The 26,572-nt window shown below is 38.7% G+C and overlaps 1 protein-coding gene across 4 annotated transcripts in view; it reads right to left on the bottom strand.

Moving 5' to 3' along the window:
• The window catches only part of DOCK4 (dedicator of cytokinesis 4), a 434,929-nt gene that overhangs the window by 171,412 nt on the left and 236,945 nt on the right, over nucleotides 1–26,572 (bottom strand). For all 4 annotated transcript variants that reach the window (XM_086692336.1, XM_086692356.1, XM_086692348.1 and 1 more), the window contains exons 11-13: nucleotides 24,046–24,178; nucleotides 20,182–20,270; nucleotides 1,936–2,061 (exon numbers count right to left, since the gene is read on the bottom strand). In XM_086692336.1, coding sequence (XP_086548462.1) covers nucleotides 1,936–2,061; nucleotides 20,182–20,270; nucleotides 24,046–24,178 — 348 coding nt within the window. The remainder of the gene's footprint in view (nucleotides 1–1,935; nucleotides 2,062–20,181; nucleotides 20,271–24,045; nucleotides 24,179–26,572) is intronic.

Raw genomic sequence — 26,572 nt, 5'->3', positions numbered from 1 at the left:
CAGCAGAAGTTTTGTGTATGCTCCCATCAGTGTCAAGACCTCAGATAACTCCTTCTGTAGAGAGGCAGCGACTATGTTCATGACCTTGTCCTGTGGGGATAAGCATGGGCCTCACCTGTCCTGACCCCTAGCAGAACACAAATCAATTCTGAAAGATGAGTCTAGACAATGAAAAGAAAAAAAATCATGCCAGCAGACTGTCAGTGCAACATTGACATTAGAAATGTTGTTCTCCTACATTGTCTCATTGAAGAATTCAGCTCAAGTTTTCATTAGAGCCACCAGTGAGAATTAACTGACAAGTCAACATTCTGAAAATAACAAAGGGAAACAAAACAATGAACACATGTTTGGCAATGTAAAAAAAAAAAATTCCACTCAGTTTTAAAGCTGCTTTCAGCTGTTTGTGTAAATATACACACCTCTCCCTTCTTCATCGAATTTGGAAGATTAAGCAGCCACCCAAGAAAAAGGAGAAAAGAAAAAGAAGCAGGTGCTTTAAAAATCATCTCTTGGCATCGCTGGCATGCGGACTTGTGTCCAAGAGGACTGATCCCCTGGGCAGGGGGACCAATGCCGCTATAATGTAGTACAGCAAAGGGACAGGAGCGAGCCTTATTCCAGAGAAAGTTCATTTCCATCATTAAAGCCAGACAAAGGCGGCATGAGCACAGCACATCCCAGACAATTATTCAGCTGGTGAAGTGTCATGTTGCTTTATATTTTTCCACTTCTCAATGATACTGCCCAGAGACCAAGCTGAGGAATTCTTCCAGCAGCTGTCTGCATTCTGTCTGAAAATATGTTTTTTATATTAGATTTGCCCATCAATTTGCTTCCCAGTGGCATGAATTTTTTTTCTTTTTTTGTTACAAAGGAAAATACCAGTTATTTATAGCAACTGAAGGAAATAATGAAGGGGTGCAGGAGCCACTGAATCACAGGCCACCAAGTCAACAGTTCTATATACACAGTCATTTTCAACAAGAGTAGCATGAGATGCTCAAGCAGAACGGGTCCTTAAGCCAGGTCAGGTCACCTCAGGAAACTTTCCAGGCTCTCTGTTAGCCTTCCCCGCAGGAATAGGTTTGCACAGAGACATCACAAGATGCTGCAACAGGGCAATGCCAGGCACTTTCTCTATCACATTAGGTCTTTATCCACGGCAGTCCTAGCAGCCCTCTTACAGCTGTGCCAAAGGCCCTGTCAGATGCAACTTCCTGTACTTGTTTCCACACATGGGATTTAAACAGAGATTTACAGGATATAATTTCTAAAAATACTGTCAACAGTTTGAGATTATTTCATTTGGTCTACTTTTCTCTTGGTTGTGGAGGGTGGGATCAGGGGCACTGAGAAATACTACTATCTGGCATTTACTTGGATAGTGTGATTCTCATTAACTGCTACCTTCTCCACGTAGAAATGAACCCTCCCCCCCCTACTTTTTTTGTCCTTTTACATTGCTAAAAGAGACCTGAAAAATACATCTCAAAGAGAACTAGGAAAGGTGGCAAAAAACATTTGGTATTTGTATATGGCTGCTGATTTACATATATATATCTTGGGTAGAAAAATCCTTTAGGAAGGTGAAGCTGCTGCCCAATAATTATTCTTATCAAAACCTGTAAGGACTTCCCCTTAGTGACTTCACTAACATTTTCTACCAAAGGAAGTATTTTCTGGATACTATTTCAGTTTTCCTTCTTATCATGGTCATAAAGAATGCAACATGGCCCTACAAGTTACCCACGCTAATAAAAATGTCAAGATATTTTTAAAAACTTTTGCTTATTTATTATCATACACCTCATTTCCTTCTTTAGCATGGTCCATTTGAACTCTTTGAAACTGACAAATTTGAAAAATTTCTCAAGTGTCAAAAACAGACATAACACCCATATGTCAACCCTCGGTCCATCCCACATCACTTACCAGGCATAATAATATTAGAAAAACCCAACTTTCTCGTTATAGACACTCCATGAGAAAATACTGATGAGTATTCTCTTCTGATTTGTTCAATGTCTCCATGCAATAGCTGTAGGGAAACTGCTAAACCTAAAATAAATGAGAGATAACAGAGTAAAAAATAGAAGGACAGAAATAGCATGAATGGAAATCTGAGCTTGCTTCAACAAGCCCACAACTATGAAGGCATTGTTAAAACAAAAGGTTAATATTAAGACAAAATCAACAGAATCTATAGGAGTCATTTCTAAAGAACACTTTTCCAACTTGACTATTTGGGTTTTCCCTTTTCCCCTGTTTAAAAAGGTTCATAGCAACTGGAAAAAAATTGAACATAACATTAAGAAGTGTGACTTCTGGCCCCTACACCCTCTTTTCCAGCCCCCCACCAGATGAAATGACCCCACTCCGATACTCCTGCCAGCAACTGATGACTGCTACCTAGCCCTAGAGGACACTGATCTCAAAATGGGAATTCTAATTTCTTTTAACTCTATAAAACCTATGAAGTTAACAATATCATTAAGGTGTACACAAATCTAAAGTCATACAATAATTCAAGGATTTTAAGGATATTCAGAGATTTTCTTAAAACTTAAGTAACAAGGTTATTATAATGAAAGTAAGATTATATTAATACTATACACATTAGAAACTCATAATGGCATTATTTTCTACTGAGAAGAATTTAGCAGGATGCAGGCCACAAACAAAAAGGCATTTAGTCAGTAAAGTAGTAAAATTATCTTTAAAAAAAAAAAAGCCAATTACAGTGACATTACTACAGTGGGATATATAAAAGATGAATGACACATTTCTTGTAACTTATTCCCCCAACTCCCAGGCAAGAAGTACAGAAAGGAAATTAATGCTGTATTTGTGAATATATTTGTATATTTCTGAGATGCTACTTCTCTTTCTGTTTTTTAATTCCCTACTGTTTTTCTATTATTTTAAATAAGAAAGACAAAAAAAGAAGGAAAAGAAAGGAAAGGAAAGGAAAGGAAAGGAAAGGAAAGGAAAGGAAAGGAAAGGAAAGGAGGGAAAGGGGGTTCCTTACTTACATTAGTGACAGAAAATGGAGCCAATCAAAGGGGACTTATTTTTAAAACTTCCAGTCATAACTAACCTGCACACAATTTTAAAATGAATCTGGATGGTGGAGTTAAGAGGATGATAAATCTATACTCCAAAGATTCTCTACCTATATCATTACTTACCATGTGCAAGTTACCATTCCCCATTCATCATTTACAGTACTACAATGCTCTCGCAAACATGAACCATAAGCATGACAACATTCATGCTGGAATCAAAAAGAAATGCAAAGCTTATTTACCACATATCTACATTAGGATTTTCCTTTCATTCTCCTTCAACAGTAAGAACAACAGAAGAAGTGTTTTGTTAGTTTGTTTACTTGGTTTTCCATAAAGTGGTTAAAACATCAGGAAATTTTGTTAAAAAAAAAACTGGCTCATAGAGAAGATGGAGCCTTCCCTGGGGTTCCAGTCTGATGAGGTATACCCAAGGGGCAAAGATTTAAGAGATGAATGGCAGGACAGTACTGCATCATTATGTCCTCACACTTTCTGGTGTGTGGGTCTAAGAGAATGTGTCAGAGAGTTGTTGTCAGAATTTGGTTAAATGTGGCAGGTACTCAGGAACTTTAACTAAATCTTCAAGCCATTTTTACCTATCTATCCTTTATCTCCCTCCCCACCCCACTCCATCTGAGTTGGGAGACTGAAGGCAACGAATGGAGGACCATCTGTCCCTCGATAATCACAAGGAATGAAAGAGGGGGGAATAACTGGTCTGGATGGTTTGATGGCAACACAGTTTGTGTAGCTTTGGGATACTTTTATGTGGTGCTATTGGCTCCTTTTAAAACCCAAAGGCAGGAAAATGAAAACAAACTAACGTGTTGTAATCCATCTGTCCCAGCAGCTAATTCTTCCTGACTCACACTCTCCCACTACCCCCACCTCATTACTGGTGTTTCTGTTCTCTTCCCACTTCTGTCCTTTTGCCTCCAAAATACTCACCCACACCATCACCATTAACATCAGAAGCTGATATATGTAGAAGGGCAGTGCATGCCAGACATGGTACCTAAGAACAGTTCCTCATGCTGGGGAGAACACTTCAAATCTGGGGTACTATAAGCAATGCTTTCACACAGAGAGTCAGATGGACTTAAGAAAATTCTTGAGGTCCTACGATTTTTTGCAAGTGAAGATCAATTTACTAGGACTTCTCATCAAAGGATCTAATCAGAGACACTGGCAACATAATGTGTAAAGTAAGAAAAAATCTGAAGGGAAATGAGAAGCAAAGACATCATGCTATTCAGCGTAGGGGCTAGAAGAAAGAAAGTGACTAGGATTCTGGTTTTGCCCTACTGGAGCCAGAATTCATTTAACCAACAGTGATTTTTTTTTTTTTTAACATAAACAATACTTAACAGAAGATAAAACAATGAAAGAAGAAAAGCATTCAGTCAGAGATAATGCTTAAGAAAATCCAAGATGGGTGAAAAAAAAAAAAGCAAAAAAAAAAAAAAAACCCCAAAAAACAAAGAAAATAAAATCCAAGATAGAAAAACAATATGTGTTAGGGAAGAACATAGATATAAATACGAAAAGAGAAATACATCAATATACTCTAATCAGTAGGCGCTACAGAGATGAGAGGAACGCAAAAGGGTAGAGCGGACCCATTCAGGGGAAAACAGGGAGGAGCCAGCTAGTAGATAAGGGAAGGGAATGAGAAAATAATAGAGGAAAACAGACAAAATACTATGAGGGAGAAGGAAAACCTTGCATTTAAGAGTTGAACACATCCTAAAATTTGGTTAGAAGGTATGGCAGTTTTCATTCTGGAGGTTTAGTAGTTATAGATTAAAGGCCAAGGTGTAATGATTTCATTTGTCTTGCCCAGTGAAACCAATTTGGAGGAGAGGGGAAGGTACTATCATTTTGAGGTGACTCAATTTCTTCAGACTAAAGAGCTCACTGATAGTCAAGAATTGGAAAGGCCAAATGAACTGAGGGCTTCACCATAATGTACTTGGCTCTTCCTAAATCACCAACTCAGTTTCCATAAAAAAAAAATTAAAAAGAAAAAAAATACCCACAACACTCAACATGAAACATTCAAGCGTGGGTATACTTTCAATAAGACAAAGAAAAAACATGATATAGCAAGAATCCAAAAGGGCTAACACACAAAGAGCTTTTGCAATACTAATTATTTTTCAGTCAAGGAAACTCTAGATCCTATTTTTATTGTGGCCCTTAATTATCATGACAAAAATCAACAGGATGGAGTCACCAGAACAATAAGAAATAATGCACTAAGATGAAGAAACTACTCGTCACTACAAGGGAGAGACTCATCAAATATTCACCCATTCCAATTAGAAATTGGGCTAATCCTGAGGATTAGCCCTATCCTTTCAGGAGTAGTCATTTATGACACAGGGTATGTTCACAGAGCTGTATTTTTCTTTCTCTTCTCTTCCTAGTTAGCCAACTTCTCTAGCCTCATCTTACTTGCTATCTCTGGAGCTGGGGCCACTTCTAAAAGTTTATGTGCTGTGCACTGGAAACTAATGTAACACTGTATACCGATTATACTCAAATAAAAATTTTTTAATTAAAAAATAAAATTTTATTTGTACACTATTTTATTCCAAACACAATTCAACCTGACCACTTTGGGTATGGAGAGAACTTCCAGTTTGAGAGGAAGGTGGAAGGTGGGATATAAGGATACATATGATACTGAACATAAAACATGCACATATAAATAAAACATAAAGCAGAATGGGCTAAGCATATGCTAGCAATATTAAAATAAGGAAAAATTACTGAGGGAATTTGAAAGTTCAGGGAAGATTAGAAAAAAACAAACAGGAATTTACGACAACCAATAAGCTGAAGAATTAGGTTAGATTTTTAATTTTACAAAATATATAAATAATATTTTACAATCAGTTTTTTCCAGTCCTTAATATACATACCAAAAATGAAATTGCTAAGGGAGAACTGTTCCTCTTATTAAAAGAAGCGATCATTAAACTGAACATTTTTATCTGCCTAGATGTTTAAGAGCCAATTATAATGATATGATATCTAATTTTAAACAAAGGCATAGAAATTAATTAATCTAGAGTCTGTCACAAAATAACCTATTTCTCATGCTCAGCATACAGAGCAGTAGTGTAGGAAAGAAAGGCTTACTTTCTGTAGAATCAAATGTGGTTGATTATTTGGCAGCTCTAATTTCACAGGAATTGAAGTTAACTCAATCCTTAAGATGGTTCCTTTTAAATTCATGAAATTCTGCACTTTTATATAAAAATGCCAAGCACAGCATGATTTGTAAGTAGCAGGCAAAATTAATTTTAGACTATATCAGCCATTTGCCACCAATGAACCAATAACTTGTAGCTGTGAATTTACAGCAAAGCAAAAATAAAAAACAAATACATTTGATAAATACATGTTATGATTAAGTGTGAAAGTTAAGAAATATATCATAGAGCTTCATGACTCTGTCAAATGTTAACTTCTCTGTGCTTTGGATTCCACATCTGTAAAATCAAGTTAATAGTGATAGCAACTCCATAAAATACTTTGGGTGATACCCGGCACAAAGAACATGCTCAACAATTTTAGCTGCTGTTACCAATGCCCCGAGTATTATTACACAACATCACTCTTTCTGTTCTTGTTCCTCCCTACCGTGAATATCAACAAATTACCTTCCATCAAAAAAATGTTCAACATTCCCTAAGTGCCATACACAAAGACGATATTCCTTTCAAAAGGCACACCCACTTACCACTAGTTTAAGCCAAGTATTGTAAATCTTCTGGATATTTGAATGATGAAGACCTATGGAGGCCTTGGGGGCAAATCTGTCTATCATGTACAATATTCAATTACTGGAGATCTGACATAGACGCAAGTGATCGATACAAGTAGACAATGGTGTACAAACAGACATACGTGAAGATGGGGAAATTCCTAATAGCACAGGGGAAGCCAGAAAAATAAGCAGTAGTCCTGGAGGCCATAATTAATTATTGTTATTCTAAATGCAACAAGAAGTCACTGGAGAATTTGTGTTTTAAGAAAGTTTTCTTAGTGTTCTTTGGAAAATAGGGCTGGGAAGGTAAAAAGCGGAACTGATGAGCACAACTGAAGGCCATTACAGATATGAAGGCAAGAAATAATGGAGGGTCATGCTGATATGGTTGCAACCGAGATGGAAAAAAGTGATAAAGAAGCTATATGTTGCCATAAAAGAATGCATGTCTTTACGGTATATTACATGTGAGGGAATGAGGAAAAATAAGGAATCATGGTAGACTCCTGAGTATCTGACCTGAGAAACTATAGAAAATGGGGCTGTGTACTGGGTTGGGAAGTTTAGCTAAAAAAAGAAAGGAGTAAAGCAGGAAAGAGGTTCCTGGGTGGCTCAGTCAGTTAAGGATCTGACTCTTGATTTTGGCTCAGCTCATGATCTCACAGTTCATGAGTTTGAGCCCTGTGTTAGGCTCTATGCTGATGGCTCAGAGCTTGTTTAGGATTCAATGGCTCGCTCGCTCTCTCTCTCTCTATCCGTACCCTGCTCATGCGCGCTCTCTCTCTCTCTCTCTCTCTCTCTCTCTCTCAAAATAAATGAATAAATAAATAAATAAACTTAAAAAAAAACTGCTGTGAGTTTTTAAAAAAAGAAAAGAAAGGAGGATAAACAGTCATCAATACTGTCTTTTATAAATGCATAATTAACCTTCAGTGGTGTTTTTTATTTTTCATGAGGATTTGGATCATGGTCACTTGCTTTCAGCCTGAAGAACTTCAGTATTTCTTACAAAGCACATTTGTTAGCAAAAACTTATTTTTGTCTTGGAATGTCGTTATTTTGCCTACAGTTTTGAAAGGTAGTTTTGCTGGGTATAAGATTCCTGATTGACACTTTGGTGGACTTTTTTGTTTTTTAAAAAACTTTCAGCACTTTTAATATGTTATCACTGCCTTCTGACCTCCACTGTATTTTATGAGAAATCAGGTAGTAATCTCCTGGGGGTTCCCCTGTATATGATGAGTAGTTTTTCTCTTGCTGCTTTCAAGAATTCTGTCGTTGGCTTTCAGCATTTTTACTATGATATATTTGGGTGTGGATCTCTTCCTACTTATCATACTTGAAGTCAATGAGCTCCCTAGATGTACAAATAAATATTTTTCATCAAATCTGGGAAGTTTTCTGCCAGTATATCTCCCAATACTTTTCTTCCTCCTTTCTCTCTCTCTTCTCTCCTGGTATCCCCATTTTTTTTTTTTTTTATGTTGATGCACTGATGGTATATTTTTCTAAGGTTCTGTTCATTTTTCTTCATTCTTTTTTTTTTTTCAAAAAAAAAAAACTCCCACCCTTTTCTAAAATCTACACTTTTTTCTTGAATTCTCAAGAATTCCCACAGGCTTAAATTCCTGAATACTCTGTTTCAAATAAAGTCATTTCCTTACAGAAGAGCTTCTGAATTTTCTCTCCTTATGGGCTGCCTCTCCCTGGGCTAAATCTTTGACCCCTTATTCCAGAGTTGGAGGTGGGTACGGTAGTCTATTCTTTAGAGTCACACTCTTGCTTCATGGACAAGATTCAAGGGGCAAGGTTCAAGTTTACTGGGGCAGTAACTCCGATTTTCTCAACTTGCCTCTCTTCATGCAGCACCTCCATCCAATGAGCAAGCTGGGCAAGGACAACGGCTGCCCCAATATTCCTGGCCTGTTGTACCTCAGGCAGAGCCACTGCCCTATGAATGGGGGCTGGGTAGAAGGGAGGCCCCCTAGCTCTCAGCCACTTTGGCTGGAAATTTAGCCTCTGCATCTCAGAGCTAAGGGAGTTGAAAAATGCAAGGAGCCATCACCCTTCAATCAGACACTGTATCCCTTGACTGAGAGCTCAGGGAAGAGGCAGCCCCATCTTCTCAGCCACACGTGCCTGGAGGAGAACTTCCATCATGCTGAGCAGGGGCAGGTGGAAAGGAGGAAGTGGGTAGTGGCACAGGGTCACCAACTCTCTCTGTTCTTATCAAGATTTAGTAGGACTCTTGAATAAGTATCTCTTTACATGCTGTATGCTCTTAGAAAAATGTTCTGATTTTAGCACTCTTTAAATACATGATCCTTACCAGTTGCAGCTGTTTCAGTTTGGGGTGGGTCTATGCAGCTCCTCATGCTGCTCTTCTGTAGCAAAACTCTAAAGACACTATTTCTTGACAGTATTTTCATCCTTTGTGTTTGGGAGGTAGGGGCTAAGGGTAAAACATAATTGCTAGGACTTCTAAACGTGAACTACCAAATCACAACCATCATGAGGTAGCAGCAAAACTTGCAAAAGAGAGTATTATTAGATTCTGTCATAAAATCATCTTCAGTCAAATCTGCTTATTTATGAAATATTTCAGACCTCATTATTATCAGAGCAAGAATTTTTACTTCTATTCCCTCTCATGTGCTTGATTTACAAAATCTATCATCAGAGTTTTGCTTTGAGTATTAGGATATTATATGTGGGGGTCTATGAGGTAAGATAATTGGCTTTTAAAATAAATACACTACAGGCATTTATCTAATGTGGGTCCAACTCAAAGCCAGAGAGAACTTCCAGGAGTAGATCCTGGCTGCAGCAAGTAATAAAATCCTGGTGGGATCAAGCGAGGTATTCACACAGAGAGGTCAGAGACAGGATCTATCTCACGGTCTCTGGAGTAGAGGAAAGAAAGGAAGCCAAATATCTAGTAAGAGTGCTGTCAAGTGAGATAGCACTGTTGGAAAATGAGTCAATGGAGCAAAAGCCAGAAGCACTAGGAAGACAATAGAGCGTCAAAATGAGCCAGATTAGAGAAAGAAATAAAATGGGCATGTGACGGCACTAGAAGTCTACTGAACCATTAATGACATGATGGAGGGGCCTAGCTGCTTCAATCCTCTGCCAGCAGAACCAGATTACCCAAAGGGCAACTGTCAGTTAACACTGCCATCTTGAAAATCTAGACAAGGTACCATTAACACTGCCAATGCTCAAATTTGAGGATGTATCTATTCTTTCAGATGTACTTTCAAAGCTAACTTAAAGTGAAAGAAAGAAAGAAAGAAAGAAAGAAAGAAAGAAAGAAAGAAAGAAAGAAAGAAAGAAAGAAAGAAAGAAAGAAAGAAAGAAAGAGGAAAAGAAAAGAAAAGAAAAAGATAAAGTAAAAGAAAATCACTGTTCTCTCTTAGTAGTCACACCTCTACTTCTGACTTTTAATCAGTATTATACAGTTTGTGAATGTGCCTATTGCTATTTCTTTAAATCAACTTAACTCTCAGACGATGCAATTTTGACACCATTGAGGATAATCAAAGGGTTTGACTATAGGCTCACCTTCTGAAAATCAACTCCCTGTGATCTCTGAATTGGTAACCCTGTCCATTGGGAGGCCTGTGTTCTAACATGTAAATGGGATAAGTATGTGCAAATACTCTTGTAATTATAATTGCTAGCCCACAGATATGCTATTTCTGGTTTTGGGAAGACTTCAATGTCTTCTTTAAAGAAGTGGTTAGCCCATTGCTCACAGTTATAGCAAAAATAAGACTAAAGGAATACATAATAAGTTATCGAACATCAACCTAAAACACTTAAGAGACGTCTGAAATTTTTTATTTTCATTGAGTTTTATCCAGAAAAGAAAATTACTGACCAAAAATGAGGGATGGAGAGTGGCCCACTGGCATATACTGGAAGCTGTAATTATAGGAATGGATGAGACCATTCAGAGGGAATTCACATTTCCTTCTTAACATTGGAAAATTTTCACCTTGAAATTTCCATCCTTATTTTATGATTTTTGGATATCAACATTTCAATGGTATATACAGAGGATTCGGTCAAGGTGGAAAAGTGGTTTGTTTTTTACTATTATGCAATAATTATTATTATTGTAATTTTTTTTCAAAACACGAAGCACATAATAAGCCAGTGGCTGAAAGCTACTTTTTAAAAAATGTATACTCGGGGCACCTAGGTGTCTCAGTCAGTTAAGCATATGACTTCAGCTCAGGTCATGATCTCGTGGTTTGCAAGCCTGCAATGGAGTCTGTGCTGACAGCTTGGAGCTTGGAGCCTGCTTCGGACTCCGCGTCTTCCCCTTTCTCTGACCCTCCCCCACTCACACTACCTTTCTCTCTCAAAAATAAGTAAACATTAAAAAAAATTTTGTTTAAATGTATACTTATGCATACTCATATTTGAGTATAACTTTTGATTTTTTAATTTATTCAAATACTTGCCTTTATAAACTGCAAATTTTTTCTAAATAGCAAATTTTCCTAACAATATTGCTAGTGATTATACCTAAGTTAGCAAAATACAGGTAATTTAGAGAATAAAATCAAGCTCTAATCAGTACTTCTATTAGTTTATACTTTGTTTTTCTTAAATATAGCATGAAGCATTAAAAATGTATTTTTTTAATTTATTTATTTTGAGAGGGAGCGAGAGAGAGAGAGAGAGAAAGCATCTTGGGAAGGGGCAAAAAAGAGGGAGAGAGAGAACCCCAAGCAGGTTCTGTGCTGACAGACACGCAGCTCAACCACACGACCACAAGATCATGACCTGAGCCGAAATCAAGAGTCTACTAAACTGACTGAACTACCCAGCTGCTCCTAAAAACATCTTAGAGCATCATTTAATACCATATTTTGAACTCTTTTTTTTTTTTTTTTTTCTTCACGGTCATTCAAAGAGAATGGTTTAAAGTGTAAATGGTTTAAAGTTTAGATTAAACTGAAAAGCTAGCACAAACGCGTGCAGTACAGCCTGGGTTTCTTTGGTTATAAAGGCCATAAAAAAAACTGCCAAAATATGAGTAAGACCTATAGATAAGCATGTTACATCAATGTTAATTTCCTGATTTGATCATTGTATTTTAGTTATGGTCCCATGTCATACAGTAAGCAGAGGTAGAGAGGAATCGTACCTATACTTTGTTCTCAAACAGTTCAGGGGGAAAAATGTATGTGTTGTGTGTATGATATATGTATATATATTTGCGTGTTTGTGTGTATTGTATGTATACTGTGTATGTACACACACATATTTATAAACATTAAAGGCACTGAAGCAACCTTAGGGATTATACCAATTCAGTAATACTAAATAACTAGAAAGAGAGAAAGAGAGAGAATGAGTGACTGTGAGGGAGTGAAGGATAAAGCAAATGTAGTAAAATGCTAACCTTTGAGAAATTAGGAATGCTTTCTATTAATAATGTAACTTTTCTGGAAGTAAATGTAGTTGAAAATTAAAAAAAAAAACTTTAGAATAAAAAAGAGAGCATGGTTTAACAATTAGGGAATATCAAAGGTGCAGAAAAAGGTCACATACTGCATTTCCAGCCAAACGATGATGCCAATAAGTACCAGCTTCTTTTAACAATATTAGAAAGCAAATTTTCTAAATGCAGTGTTCAAAATTCAAAGCATCAATAGAGTTCTCGAGAATTATACTTCAATAATATGGAGTTAAATGGCTGCATTGCTCTGTAAGGGGAGGATGCTCAACCCCAAAAATGCAATCTAACTGTCAAAAGTCTCTTTTCACTTCAGCCAAACAAAGAACAATGTTCACTTCCTGCACAGAATTAAACTGCACTCCCTCCATCCAGAGCCTCTAGATGGGCTCCTCATCTAGGTAATTCCTTTTAATCTGCTGTTGGGGTTACAATGTACAATTGGCAGGAATGCAACCACGGATGCTCATCTTGCTAAGGCAAAAAAAGAAAAAAAAAGACTGCAGAAAGTGACCTGATTAGTCAATATGATTTCTTCTAGTTGTAAACTACATGTGCAAACTATAGGAAGTGGGATTTCATAAATACTCAGATAATAGGAAAAGATTTTGACGTTTCTCTCAGGACACATTGAACCAGAGCCAATGATTTTTACACAATTTACTTCAAGTCACAGAACTGAATTTGCCTCAGTAAATCACAGTGGCTCAGTCTTAGTTCACATTCCTAGGATTCAATTGCTAACATCTATCAGAGGTGACATTTATAATAACCATTTGCTCAGCAAACCAAAACCAGGCTCATTTTCATGACTATTTTTAGAATTTCAAATTCTTACAATATTACTTTTGGATTTTAAAATTCCCACAGAGCACAATTTTGGAAATTTCAAATTACTCAAGCTAACTAAACCTAACCATAGATTTTTTTTTTTTTTTCCTCCTTAAAGTTAAATGGATCTCTTCCAATTTTCTCCCAGTTTCGAAACTCAACAAAGATAGTGGTTAATGTACCTTTGCAAGGTAAGTTTTAGGTAAGGGGCAGGGGGGAGGGTGGGGGGTGGAGTCAGTTAACTAGACAAATCCCTTTATTTATTAAATAGACAAGATTACAATTCTAAGAGATAGGAAGACATCAATGAAGCATAAAGGACCTGGAAATTAGGTGGTAGAATGTGTTTCCAAAACTAATTTCAATGTTATTCTTTTTTCTCTTTTAAGTACCAATAACCAAGGAATAGTGGGAGGAAAGCAGGAAAAAACCCCATACTTTGTTGAATAAAATCAGTTCTCTTGAAAACCTCTGACTGTACTGCTTCCATTCAATCACCAATCCCATAGTCAGAGGAGAAAACAATGGAAGTCAATATATTGACCCACTGGGATAGTTTGAATGTTAGGCATCCCAATCTCCAATTTCAATTTTGTATACCCTTGCTTCCTCCACTATGTTTAAGGAAGTCATTAGAGAGCCTTCCTTCCAATAATAAAGCCCAACAGCTCCTGAATACCTCTCTTCTCATAATTGTCTTTCTACAAGAAGGGGAATAGACCAAGGTGACATCAAGCAATGATCCACCAAGACTGAAGGCTAGAAACTTCAGTGGCAAGACCAGAGCAATAGAAGGCAGACAGATGCTGGCTACTGGCAGCTGGCTGGGGCTCAGACTGAAAAGAAGAATGGGGAAAGGTGATTGTAAGAACAGGAACACAGGGCTCTACAGTAGAAGTCAATCTACATATTACAGTAGGCAACAAAATGGAGGATGGATTCTGCCAAGGCTGGAACCTTTTACACAGGGCTCTACAGTACAATGGTTTCTTTCACTCTTTCCAAAGATGCAACAAGTAGTTTTTCATTTCAGTATGTTGGTTGTAAAGAGAAAAGGTAGCATTCAGGTAATAAGGTGGTTTCGATGTCACTTACTGGTAGTCTCACTCAGGATTCCAGCAAGGGTAAGTGATCCATAGGTCAATAAAATTGACAAAGCATGTGGAATATGGGGAGCACGTCTAAGCACCTAGAACTTTGCAAGGAAAAAGATGTGCTGCCCTTCCTTCCTGGAGCTAATCTATGTTATCACAAGGAAAACAATTAAATTTAAAAGACCTGGGAAGAGATATTAGCAATCAAATCGGCAGAGATAAATGGAAAAGACCAGTTCAATGATCCAACCTATCAATAATCCAACTGTGTTACTCTCAAAGTCTTCATTAAGGAGATCAAATCAGGATCCGTTTTGAGAAAATGAAACAAGGTGACCCAATGATGACTCCAAAGAGGGAAAACAATAATAGCTAACAATGAACAGATACTTATATGCATCAAGTGTTGTGTTACATGCTTTGCATATGTTTTCTCTTTCAATCCCTCTGAAAGCCCTTAGAAGGTGCTATTACTATTATCCCAGTAAAACTGGGATTCAAACCTAGGGCATCTTATTTCCAGAGGCAAAGCTCTTAAAGGCTACACTCTCTATAAAATGACTCTCATATATAAGCAGAGAGAAATGTGCAGTTTGGCTTTAGTGGAACCCTGACCTCATAGGATACAGAATCAGTTATGTTAGGAATCTATCTGGAGGTATAAATCAAAGCCCACCACTGAGACCTTTACCATGATCCTAGAGGCAACTGGGAATCACATCAGAGTCTGGACAATGATATTTTCAAATAATGTAAGAACTGAGGAATTTTGTTCTGCATAAAGGCACACTGGAAAGAGGAAATGGTTCGGAGTCCATAAGGAGTTGGCAAAGAAATCTACTGGAGCAGATCAACACATCCTGCTTACTCAAGATTGCATCTGTGACAGCAGGGACAGTAAGGCAATCCATGGGAAAAACTGCAAGCTGGGGCTAGTTTCATATGTGTCTATTCACACAGGAGGTCAATGAAGGGAAATTAGGAGTAGAGGGACTCTCCCTTGTGGGCAGAAACCACAAGATACGTAATGGCTACAAATGTGTACCATTAAATACCCACAGCAGGAAAGGAGCAAGGCATAATGAATCATGTTTGTGAGGCATGAAAAGAACTGAAAAAACAAAACAAAACAAACATTTAAATCAAGTCCAGGACAGCACTGTCTAATAGAAATACAATTTGAGCCACCAATTTATATTAAAACTTTTCTAGTAGCCATGGTAAAAAAAGTAAAAAGAAACAAAATTAGTTTTAGTAATGTATTTTATTTAACCCAATGTCTCCACAATGTTGTCTTTCAACATGTAATCAATATAAAATTACTGATGGGAAAAATTGTTGATGGGATATTTTATGTTTTTTTTAAGTACGAAGTTTTTGAAATCCAGTATGTATTTTTATAATGACAGCACAGCTCGATCCCAGTGCAATAAGCCTCATATCTAGTGCTCAATAGCCACGTGTGGCTAGTGCCCAACGAACTGGATAGCACAGGTCTACAGGGTATTTAATGATAAAAAATAGTCCATGGTATCATGAAACCCAAAAGGTTTAGAACAAAACTAGGATTTGCCTAGAAGTCTACCAATAAATTTGGCAAGATTAGCTTAAATTTTTTTTTTAACGTTTATTTATTATTGAGAGACAGAGAGACTCAGAGCGTGAGCAAGGGAGGGGCAGAGAGAGCGGAGACACAGAATCTGAAGCAGGTTCCAGGCTCTGAGCTGTCAGCACAGAGCCTGACTGACGCAGGGCTCGAACTCACGAACTGCGAGATCATGACCTGAGCCAAAGTCGGTTGCCCAACCGAGCCACCCAGGTGCCCCAACTTTAAAAAAGTGGTATCTCTGAAATCTTACTGAGTGTTTGCTTGTTTGGAGCTGCTTAAATGACATTTATTAAAACTTTGTATTAACAAGGAAGATGAAAATGTCCTAATCAAGTTTTTTTAAAGCAATAAAAGAATACACAATTATACGTATGCAGTTAGTGACAATACACACCACCCCCCAAAATTACCCCCAAAATCTAGCCATAAAGACTAGAAAAGATGTTTGTAAAAAATGGAACCGTGAATGTCTTAATCAGCCACAGAAACAGAACCAAGAGGAGATGAGAGAGAGAAGTGGCTCAAGCAATTGCGGAGGTTGGCTTGTCTGAGATTTGCACAGTAGGAGGGGCAGGCTGGAGACTGAGGGAAGAGTTGATACTGCAGTTCAGGTGGGAATGCAGTTTGGAGGCAAAAGTCCCTCTTCCTCTATGGGTAGGTCAGCTTTTTTCTAGCAGGAACTTCAAATGATTGGATAAGGCACACCCACATTACAGAGGAAAACCTGCTTTGTTCAAAGTCCACTAATTTAAATGTTAATTTCACTTAAAAATAAGTTCAGGAAACACCTAGAATAATGTTTGACTAAATATCTAGGTACTATGGCCTAGCCAAGTTGACACAAAATTAACTATCACAATGTCCCAGGGTTTAATAATCTCTAATTTACAGTTTTTCATTAGAAAGCCTTTCATCTTTTTTTCCTTTTTCAAATTTTTATTTCAATTCTAGTTAGTTAACATCCAGTGCAATATTGATTTCATGAGTAGAATTCAGTGATTCATCCCTTACTTACAACACCCAGTGCTCCTTACAAGTGCCCTCCTTAATACACCCATCACCCATCTAGCCCATCCCCAGTCATCCTTGTCCAATAACCATCAGTTTGTTCTCTATTGTTGAGAGTCTCTTGTACTTTGTTTCTCTCTCTTCTCTCCCGACTTTCTCATGCGCTCATATGTTTTGTTTATTAAATTCCACACAATAATGAAATATGGTATTTGTCTTTGACTGATATGTGTTGCTTAGCATAATACACTCTAGTTCCATTCATGTTCTTGTAAATGGCAAGATTTCATTCTTTTTGATGGCTGAGTAATATCCCATTATATGTCCCAATATATATAATATCCCATTATATATATATATATATATGTGTGTGTGTGTGTGTGTGTGTGTGTGTGTGTGTGTGTGTGACACACACGATACATACACACACTTCACATCTTCTTTATCCATTCACCAGTTGATGGATACTTGGGCTCTTTCCATAGTTCAGTTATTATTGATAATACTGCTATAAATATCAGGTACATGTACTCCTTCAAAACTGCATTTTTGTATCTTTTGGTATATTCCTAGCAATGCAATTTCTGGGTCATAGGGTAGTTTTATTTTTAACTTTTTGAGGAACCTACATATTGTTTTCCAGAGTGGCTGCACCAGTCTGCATTCGCACCAAAAGTGTAAGGGGATTCCTCTTTCTCTGCATCCTTGCCAACACTTGTTGTTCCCTGTGTTATTAATTTTAGCTGTTCTGACAGGTGTGAGGTGGTATCTCATTGTGGTTTTGATTTTATTTCCCTGATGATGTTTGATGCTGAGCATCTCTTCATGTGTCTGTTAGGGATCTGGATGTCTTCTTTGGAAAAATGTCTATTCATGTCTTCTGCCCATTTCATTGGATTATTTGTTTTTTAGGTGTTTAGTATAAGTTCTTTATAGATTTTGGATACCAACACTTTATCAGGTATCAGAGTTGCAAATATCTTCTCCCATCTGCCTTTTAGGTTTGTTGATTATTTCCTTTACTGTGTAGAAGCTTGTCTATCTTGGTGAGGTCCCAATAGTTCATTTTTGCTTTTGTTTCCCTTGCCTCTGGAGATGTGTCTAGTAAGACATTACTCCAGCAGAGGTCACAGAGCTTGCTGTCTGTGTCCTCCTCTAGGATTTTGATAGTTTCCTGTCTCATATTTAGGTCTTTCATCCGTTTTCAATTTATATTTGTGTATGGCATCAGAGAGTGGTTCAGTTTCATTCTTCTGCATGTTGCTTTCCAGTTTTCCCAACACCATTTGTTGAAGAGACTATCTTTTTCCATTGGATATTCTTTCCTGCTATATCAAAGATTTCACTGACCATAGAGTTGGGGTCTATTTCTTGGTTTTCTCTTCCATTCCATTGATTTATGTGTCTGCTTTTGTGCCAGTACCATAATGTCTTGATGACTACAGCTTTGTATTGTAGCTTGAAGTCTGGGACTGTGATGCCTCTAGCTTTGCTTTTCTTTTTCAGCATTACTTTGGCTATTCAGGGTCTTTTGAGGTTCCGTACAAATTTTAGGATTGTTCGTTGTGAGGTACATTTAAATTAAATCATTTGGTCCATACACAACTGGTCACAGAAAAAGTGAAGACAAGTATACATACCAGTTTCTGAAGTATAGAACTTCATGATATATTCTACTATCTCCTCCTGATCCTTTAGGGACTCTGCCCTCATGGGCTCCAGGTCTATTGTTTATTTAGTGGTCGATGTATGACATTATGTGAATGAGATAAAACCCAAGTTACCTCCCCAACTCTTGGGAAAAGGAGGGGAAAACTGACCTCACCACTCACTACAGCCTGAATGCTCCATAGGTGTGACTTGTGAACACCTTAGGGCTGTCCCTGAACCAGAAAGTTTCTGTCTGCAGTTACTTTTTCTTTGTGGGTCAGTTTGGCCTAACAAGATGTGCACAGGTCTGAGAAAAGGTGGTCTGAGTTTAGACTGTGATCTTCTATATTACCAGGCAAGTTGGACTAGAACATAAATATCTATATCCCAATTACTTTAAAAGCCAGTCTTAAAAACAATGCATTCAGTTCAAATAATAGATTACCTAATTTGAAGTTTTTTGACATCACTGAAAGCATATAGCTACGTACTTTATTTTGTTGCCACATGGTTTGAAGCGGGGACAGGGAACAAAGAACGTTCACCAAGTTTTTGTCCACTGAGCAAACTTAAAGATGTCACTATATGCTATGTAATATACTCTATGAATTTATTAGGATAAGACTATGTACCACATATTATACACAACTTGCAATGCTATATATTTCAGTTCCCTTAATAAGCATGCATACATTGTTCTGCATATGCCACTGCAGTTTCATTTACCCTCTTATTCAATTTCAGTGCATGAACCTGAATATTTATTCTCCAGTGGATAATGATGCTCCCAGCTATAGGCAGTGAAGCATGTTTTTCTTGGACCTTACTGACCAATTTCCATCCATCAAACCTATTCCACACAACAGTCAGGAACCCAACCCTATCTGTCATTTGGTTTTTAATAACTGGTAACAACTAAGACGCCTCAAGACTTAGTATTTTTAAATTTTTTTTTTTTCCGTTTATTTATTTTTGGGACAGAGAGAGACAGAGCATGAACGGGGGAGGGGCAGAGAGAGAGGGAGACACAGAATCGGAAACAGGCTCCAGGCTCTGAGCCATCAGCCCAGAGCCCGACGCGGGGCTCGAACTCACGGAGCGCGAGATCGTGACCTGGCTGAAGTCGGACGCTTAACCGACTGCGCCACCCAGGCGCCCCAAGACTTAGTATTTTTTTTTTTTAATTTTTTTTTTTTCTTCCACGTTTTTATTTATTTTTGGGACAGAGAGAGACAGAGCATGAACGGGGGAGGGGCAGAGAGAGAGGGAGACACAGAATCGGAAACAGGCTCCAGGCTCTGAGCCATCAGCCCAGAGCCTGACGTGGGGCTCGAACTCACGGACCGCGAGATCGTGACCTGGCTGAAGTCGGACGCTCAACCGACTGCGCCACCCAGGCGCCCCCCAAGACTTAGTATTTTTAAACAAATTCAGGTACTCTGCTTTGTTTCAAACCAGAACTGGATACACTTTTTAAAGAGAGTTATAGCTACAAGCCTATCAAAGCACAGGGAGACATACGAGATTGTTGACTGGACATTTTTTAAAGTTACGAAGTGAATGCAGACATAAACAAAAGGCAGTTTGCTTCCTTCTTACAAAGATAAATAAAATAAAAGGCCTGAAATGAAAAGTGTAGGTAGAGTCAGCCAGCCCCCCACACTCACCTGCGTTGGAGCCTGTCAAATTGTAACGTGCGTTCAGCTTTTTGATGATGTTCTCGTGGATTTGGTACCACTCGCTCTCTGTGTTACACCTATGAAAACATTAACACTCTGTTAAGCTTGGATGATGGATGAGATCAAACAAAGATCTTAACAGTACCCCTGCTCTTTTTGGAATGACCACCATAATGAACTTCCTTAAATCTCCTGGGGAGTTCCCAACAACCAGTCAGTTTTAGCATAATTGCCCCATGATGAGCAGGGTGCCCGTATCTGGTAAATGCGTGACCACCTACTTTAAGCCAGAAGTGGCTGTTATAAACTCACAAATGATGACAGTCCCTCTCACCACAAAATCTCAGGAACAATGTACACAGTGGAAGGCAGGGCAGACTAAGATTCAAACCCTCACTATTAACTGAGTTATGTCTTTGGGCAAGTTATTTACCCTCCCTGTGCCTAGATTTCTTCATCTGTGAAATGGGGGCAACATACAACAATTGAATAAGCTTGGGCTTAGGATAATGCCTGGCATATAGTAAATGCTCAATGACTGTTAGTTCTCATTAGTGAGTTTCCACCCACTGTAACATAACTAAATTTGGCTAGCATCAAAGTGCAACAAATCAAGCAAAATGCAACTGAGGTTAACACAAGTTGCACTGGGGTGATTAAAAATACCCTTGCACGGAAGGGTAATTAAAGTCCCCCAGCTTTTCTTCTTCTGGGCTAATAGGCATCGTTCCATCTTCTTACTTTCACAGCCATCTCTACCTTGCTCTTTCAGCTCTTGTCACTTCCTAGTTTATGTCCTATTCGTTCGCATGCTGTAGCTCACCTAGAAAACTTTGAAGGTTCTTGAGGAATAGATCCTGTAAATGTGTGTCCCCTCAGGACTCTGAACACCGTGGGTGCTTAAAGAGCATGAGCTGCATCAGTGAATGGATGGATGGCCCTCTGACTGGCAACTTCTCATGATTCCTAAATGTCAAGGTTGGTTACCCCTTCTTACTGCCATTAGGCTGGGGACAGCCTCCCTCATCTGAATATGCTTAGAAATCACTACTATTTTATTTGATAGCCACAAATGCTCCCTCCCAAGGGTCCTGAATATCAAACTTCTATACACTATCAATCAAAATGTTCCACAGATTTATATTCCTTGTGATCTTTGTCTGTAGCTGACACTCACAATTTGCTTACATATTTATTTAATTTATCCCCATAGGCTTTTCCAGGATGAACATGACAGAGGTCATTTTCAAGCCACTTAACAATAGGGTACCAAATAGAACAATGAATCTTAGAAGGCTGGGAAATTAAGATGAAATGAAACCATTCCACCTGTCCAGCTGTAAGACATCAAATTGCCATTGAGTAGATCCTGTCTCTAGTTTTCTTATTTCAGGTCAGTGTGGAAGGAAGAAAGATGGCTTGCTTCCTATTAGTTAAGTGACTCCAGAATTCATGCTTTTCACCTACAAAACTCCAAGTAAAATCAAAGCTCAAGTATGTGACTGAAATATCTTCCAGGCTCAGATGAGGTATTTGTTACTCTTCTATATTTAAGTCCCAGATGGGTTAGGGATTCAGTCACATTAACAAATAGAGATTTCTTCCAAATTATTTCTAACAGGCACTTCCTTAAAAATGTTTTACTATAATCACACTTTCTTCTTAATCTACAGTGAGTGTTTTGATTGGCTAGCATTCCTCCTGCAACAGATTCATAATTTGCTGACGTGGCATTTTTAAGGGGATCTCTCTACCAGCAAGAATAACCTAAAACCTTATTTGATGCTTATAAAAACACAGACAATAACAACCACAAAAAGCAATACAATTTATTTTTATGAGAGTGAGCATCTCTCATAGGCAGAGTTGGAACGCCTGGGTCTTCTTCAGCTAGTTGCATAATCAAGGCTGATGCATCCAACTGTCGGTCCCCAGCGTTCTCAATGGCAAGATAAATATAGTGCTTGCTACCCACACCTGGAAAGACTGCTCAGAAATGATGAGACTGTGATTGTGAGAATTTTATTTTCTTAAAAAGCGATGCCACACAATAGCATCATTATCACATTACTAGACAGTGGTGTGAAATAACACCCGAAAGCATAGGGCTCGGTACGTGACAGCTCAAGTTCTGGAGTCAGACAGTCCTGATTTCAAATCTGGATCCCACTCTCATGAGCCTGGTGACTTTGGGCATTATCTAGCCTCTCTGTCCCCTTATGTGGAACACAGAGCCAAAGCATCTGCTTCACGGGTATGTCATCAGGATAACATGACGGGATACATGGAAAACACTTAACACAGTTCCCTGCACATAGTAAGCACACAGTAAATAGTGGTCATTAGCATTAGAATTATTTCAAATACAGTGTATTGTATGATCCCCAGGAGGGTTTGGGAAAAGATTCATAGGTATCAAAGATTCAAAGTATCAAGGATTTAATCCCAGCTGCCAAAATTGAGGGCTGCCACGTGATAAAAAGAGTAGTGAGCTTTACTACCACTTGTTTCACCCAAAGTTTTCAAGTTTAAAATCAAGGTCACATGTTTTATCCTTCTTTAAAGAGACAGAGTTTCTGGTCCTAAACCACAGGCTACAGACAAATCTTTCTCAACTAATTAGCAAATGTGTAGCATAGGTCCTGGGGGCACTGGGTGGAGAACAGATAAATCCATGAAACCCTCCAGCAGCCGTCAAAAAGCAATTTGAAGTCTATATCCCACAGGCAGTCGGCCACTTGTATTAACCTACGAAAACTACTGGCATACATTGGGTATATCAACTCCACAGATAGAACGGAAACTGAAGCACAATCATTCATGGATATGGCCAGCAGTTTGGTCCTCAAACCAGGAATGAGGAAACCCCAAGCTCACTGCCCTACCTACCCCCACCCCCGGGGGGTGAGGACATCCCTGTAGATCAACTCTCAATTTCTAAAAGTGCGGGGAGATGCTCAGGGTGGGGTGATCTGAAACCATGTGCATTAAAAAAAAAAATCAACTAACTTAGGATTTGGGATACATTAAGTGATTTTCTTAGTGGAGTGCTGTGAGTTGAACACAAGAATATTGATGTCCTAAGCCCTCCGAATGTGATCTTATTTGGAAATAGGGAGTTTATACAGGTAATCAAGTTAAAATTAGGTCACTAGGTAGGACCCAACCCAATGTAAGTACATCCTTATAAAAAGGGGAAATGTGGACACAGAGATGGAAGGCAGTGATTGGGCAGTACAGCTACACATCACCGAACACCAAAACCTGCCAGCAGCCACCAGAAAGTAAGAGAGAGAGGCATGGAATAGATTTGTCCCTCCTAGCCCTCAGAAGTTATCAACCCTGCCAACACCTTGATCTAGGACTTGCAGCCTCCAGAACTGTGAGACAAAAAACTTCTGCTGTTTAAGCCTCGGTCTTCACGGTACTTTGTTGGGCAGACCTAGCAAACTAATACTATGTGAAAGAGAAATCATCTACCTGAGCTTTCTGTTCCCAATTCTAATGAGTTTATGTTAAAAACTATGTCCATTTTCCAAGAACAAACTAACACTCTGAGGGTAAGGACTGGTCAGGTTTTTAAATTCACAGGAGGTGCTCTGTGAAGTAGATGGTCTCCCCAGTTGATAATCTATCTGGGTTCTTGGAGTCTTGATTTCGTGATTCCTCTGACTGGTGAATGGTGATTTGTGGGCTCACTTGTAGCGAGTTTACAGACTGTTTTCGAGGAGTGGCTCCTAAACTCAACCCATCCCTTGCCCCTCCATTAAGGAAATGGAGTAGCATCTGCCCCACAAGAGCCACATGTGCCTCTGCACCCGCCCCAGGCCCCGATGCGTTCATGCTTCTTACATGTACACTTTCAGGATGAGGTCATCTTTCGTCTCTCCTGTCAGCAGGTCGGCAATACTAAGGACCGCACAGCCAAAGGGTCGCCGGTACTGGACGCTACAGGCATTCTTTTTTTCTCCTGCCCCCATTCGACCTGTTCAATTGAAAAGCAAACACAGCCCATGGAGCCATTTGACTGGTGCATCTTAAATAGATACATCAGCCAGATAAAACACAACCGGGCAACTAAAAGGACACAGAGGATGTTGCTTCAGTTCGTGACTCTCCCTGCCAAGCACCTCACTGTGTGACCTCGGGCTCATAGCTGTAACTCTGGGCACCAACTGTCATCTTTGAAACATGAAGACTGGAGTTGGTCCCATGTTTGGGAACCCTCCCCCTGAGGATTTGTTTAGGCGACCCAGGAAGTCCAGGTCAATAAATGCAATAATGGTGTCCATTCCATCTAAGAGAAAATTTTTAAAAAGGTCCACGTTTAAAGAGCTATTTTAAATATTTCACCTTTGAAAGGAAGCAGTTTAGATACCCTGAAGATATAACAAGGAAGCACGGATGATCAAAAGAACATGCATGTCTTTTCCTGACCCAGGGCTCAGGCTGATTAGAATTCAGCCAATGGCTGCAATCTCCCAGGATGGCTGTCACTCCAACACAGTTGCAACTTGTTTAAATTGTTATGTATTTTTAAGTATATTATTGAGATACTGCTTTAATTTGTTATTGTATTTAATTTGCCAGTGGATTAGTCTGAGGACAGAAAGCAGAAAGTATACTGAAGCTGAAATATAACAAGTTAATGTGAGGGAAAATAATAAAAAAAAATATGCAAATCTGTTTCCAGATGTTTGGCAACAGATATATAAGTTGTTTTCCATCTGAGCAAAATTCTCCCACAGGACATCTAGAGGACTCCAACACTTCCCAACTCCAATGTTAAAAGTAAAAAAAAAAAAAAAAAAGGAGGGGAGGGATATCCAACTTGGCTTCCATTCACTAGTAATAAAGTAAAACTACCTTAGCAATGCATCATTTTTAGGGAAATGCTTACAAATAGCATGGAAAAACTACAACATGGTCAAAATAAGTTGCTTTTTATATGTGCAAAATTCAAAGAATCGTGTTTTCATGATCTGATGCTGTAATACGTAGCTAAATTTCAACCCACATTTTCATATAAATTACACTGATAAACCAAACACTTTATAAGGTCCTATTTGAATTTATCAACAAGTCATACTTTTACTTACAAAACTGGCAAATAAATTTAAAGCTCTGTTCACTTGTTAAATGGGAAAAAAAAAAAGTCTAGTTTACCTCTATTTTGAATATTATTACAGATTAGATTAGGATAAAATATATACTCCCATCTTTACCGGTATCATGATTTACAAATTCTTTTCTTACTCAATCATTCCCTTTGTTAACACAAGCCGACACAGGGATTATAAGATTTCTGGGTGGAGTGTTTCAAAGTTACTTAACATCACACAAGGGGTTTAGTGGTAACAAACAACAACAAAACCCCTGAAACTCTCAACATGATTATTCCCACACAGACTCCTCCAGCTGTAAATTCCTAGAAGTTGATGCAGGGTAGGCATATCGCCCCAATTTTCTGACCCACTGTGGCTAGAACTGCACAAAAGAAAAATCTGTGGGTGCCTGGTGAGGACAGCCAAGTAAGGGGGGATGCAGGAAGTGCTCTCTCACCACCTGAGGAGCCACGGTGAGGTTTGGGCCACTTTCTCTGACTGCCTTACACCCTCACTGCTGAGCCTCTACATCACTCATGTCCTCAGACACTCAATTTCAAGTTGTCTTTTCTGGCTCTGCAGGCACCACAGCTCTGGATACTAAAACTTTTCTCTCAGTCCTGCACCAAAAACGCTACTTGATGCCAGCCCTGGTGATTCCAACTCTAGAATTAATCAAAGTTCACAGTTCCGGTCAGATTTATAGGAAAATTCTCTAGGCAGAAAGGCAGGCAGGCGTGGGGAAGGTAAAAATATTTAGCAATATTTAGTAAACAGTTTTGGGAACCAGCTAAAAGCCAAAAGGAGAAACACGGCGATGGAAAAACCTTAAGCGGGATGGACAGCAGGAGGATCTAAAGCTATTTATTTCTCTCTTTTTTCCTCCTCTTCTAACCAAAGATCTGGGCTTAAATTCCGAGGCGAGGTGCTATCGCTCTTGTTCTCTGCAGCCAGTGACGGTCAGCGTGCCCTGTTCTTACTAAAGCAGGTACGAGGGACATTCTAGAAAAAGTAAGAAGTATTTCTCCCTGACAGACCAGAATCCTCCACTCTTCAATTTCACTGCAGCAGATGAAGTCTCGCCCTTTCGCAGTGTTTCTTACCTTTATTATTCCTTCTCGGTCTCAAGATGTCACACTAGTAAATGTGCCCAACCATCAGGCAGTTTATGCAGGAATCTCAGTGAAGCATTAATTTGGCCAAAGCTCAGGGCGGGGGCAAGGGGTGCAGGTAGTTTCTCATTCAACATTCATTCTGACGACTTAACGATCATA

This window comes from Puma concolor, chromosome A2, assembly GCF_028749965.1.
Source record: "Puma concolor isolate L17-30 chromosome A2, mPumCon1.1.hap2, whole genome shotgun sequence".
Classification (NCBI taxonomy): domain Eukaryota; kingdom Metazoa; phylum Chordata; class Mammalia; order Carnivora; family Felidae; genus Puma; species Puma concolor.
This window is presented reverse-complemented; position numbering and strand designations above follow the sequence as displayed.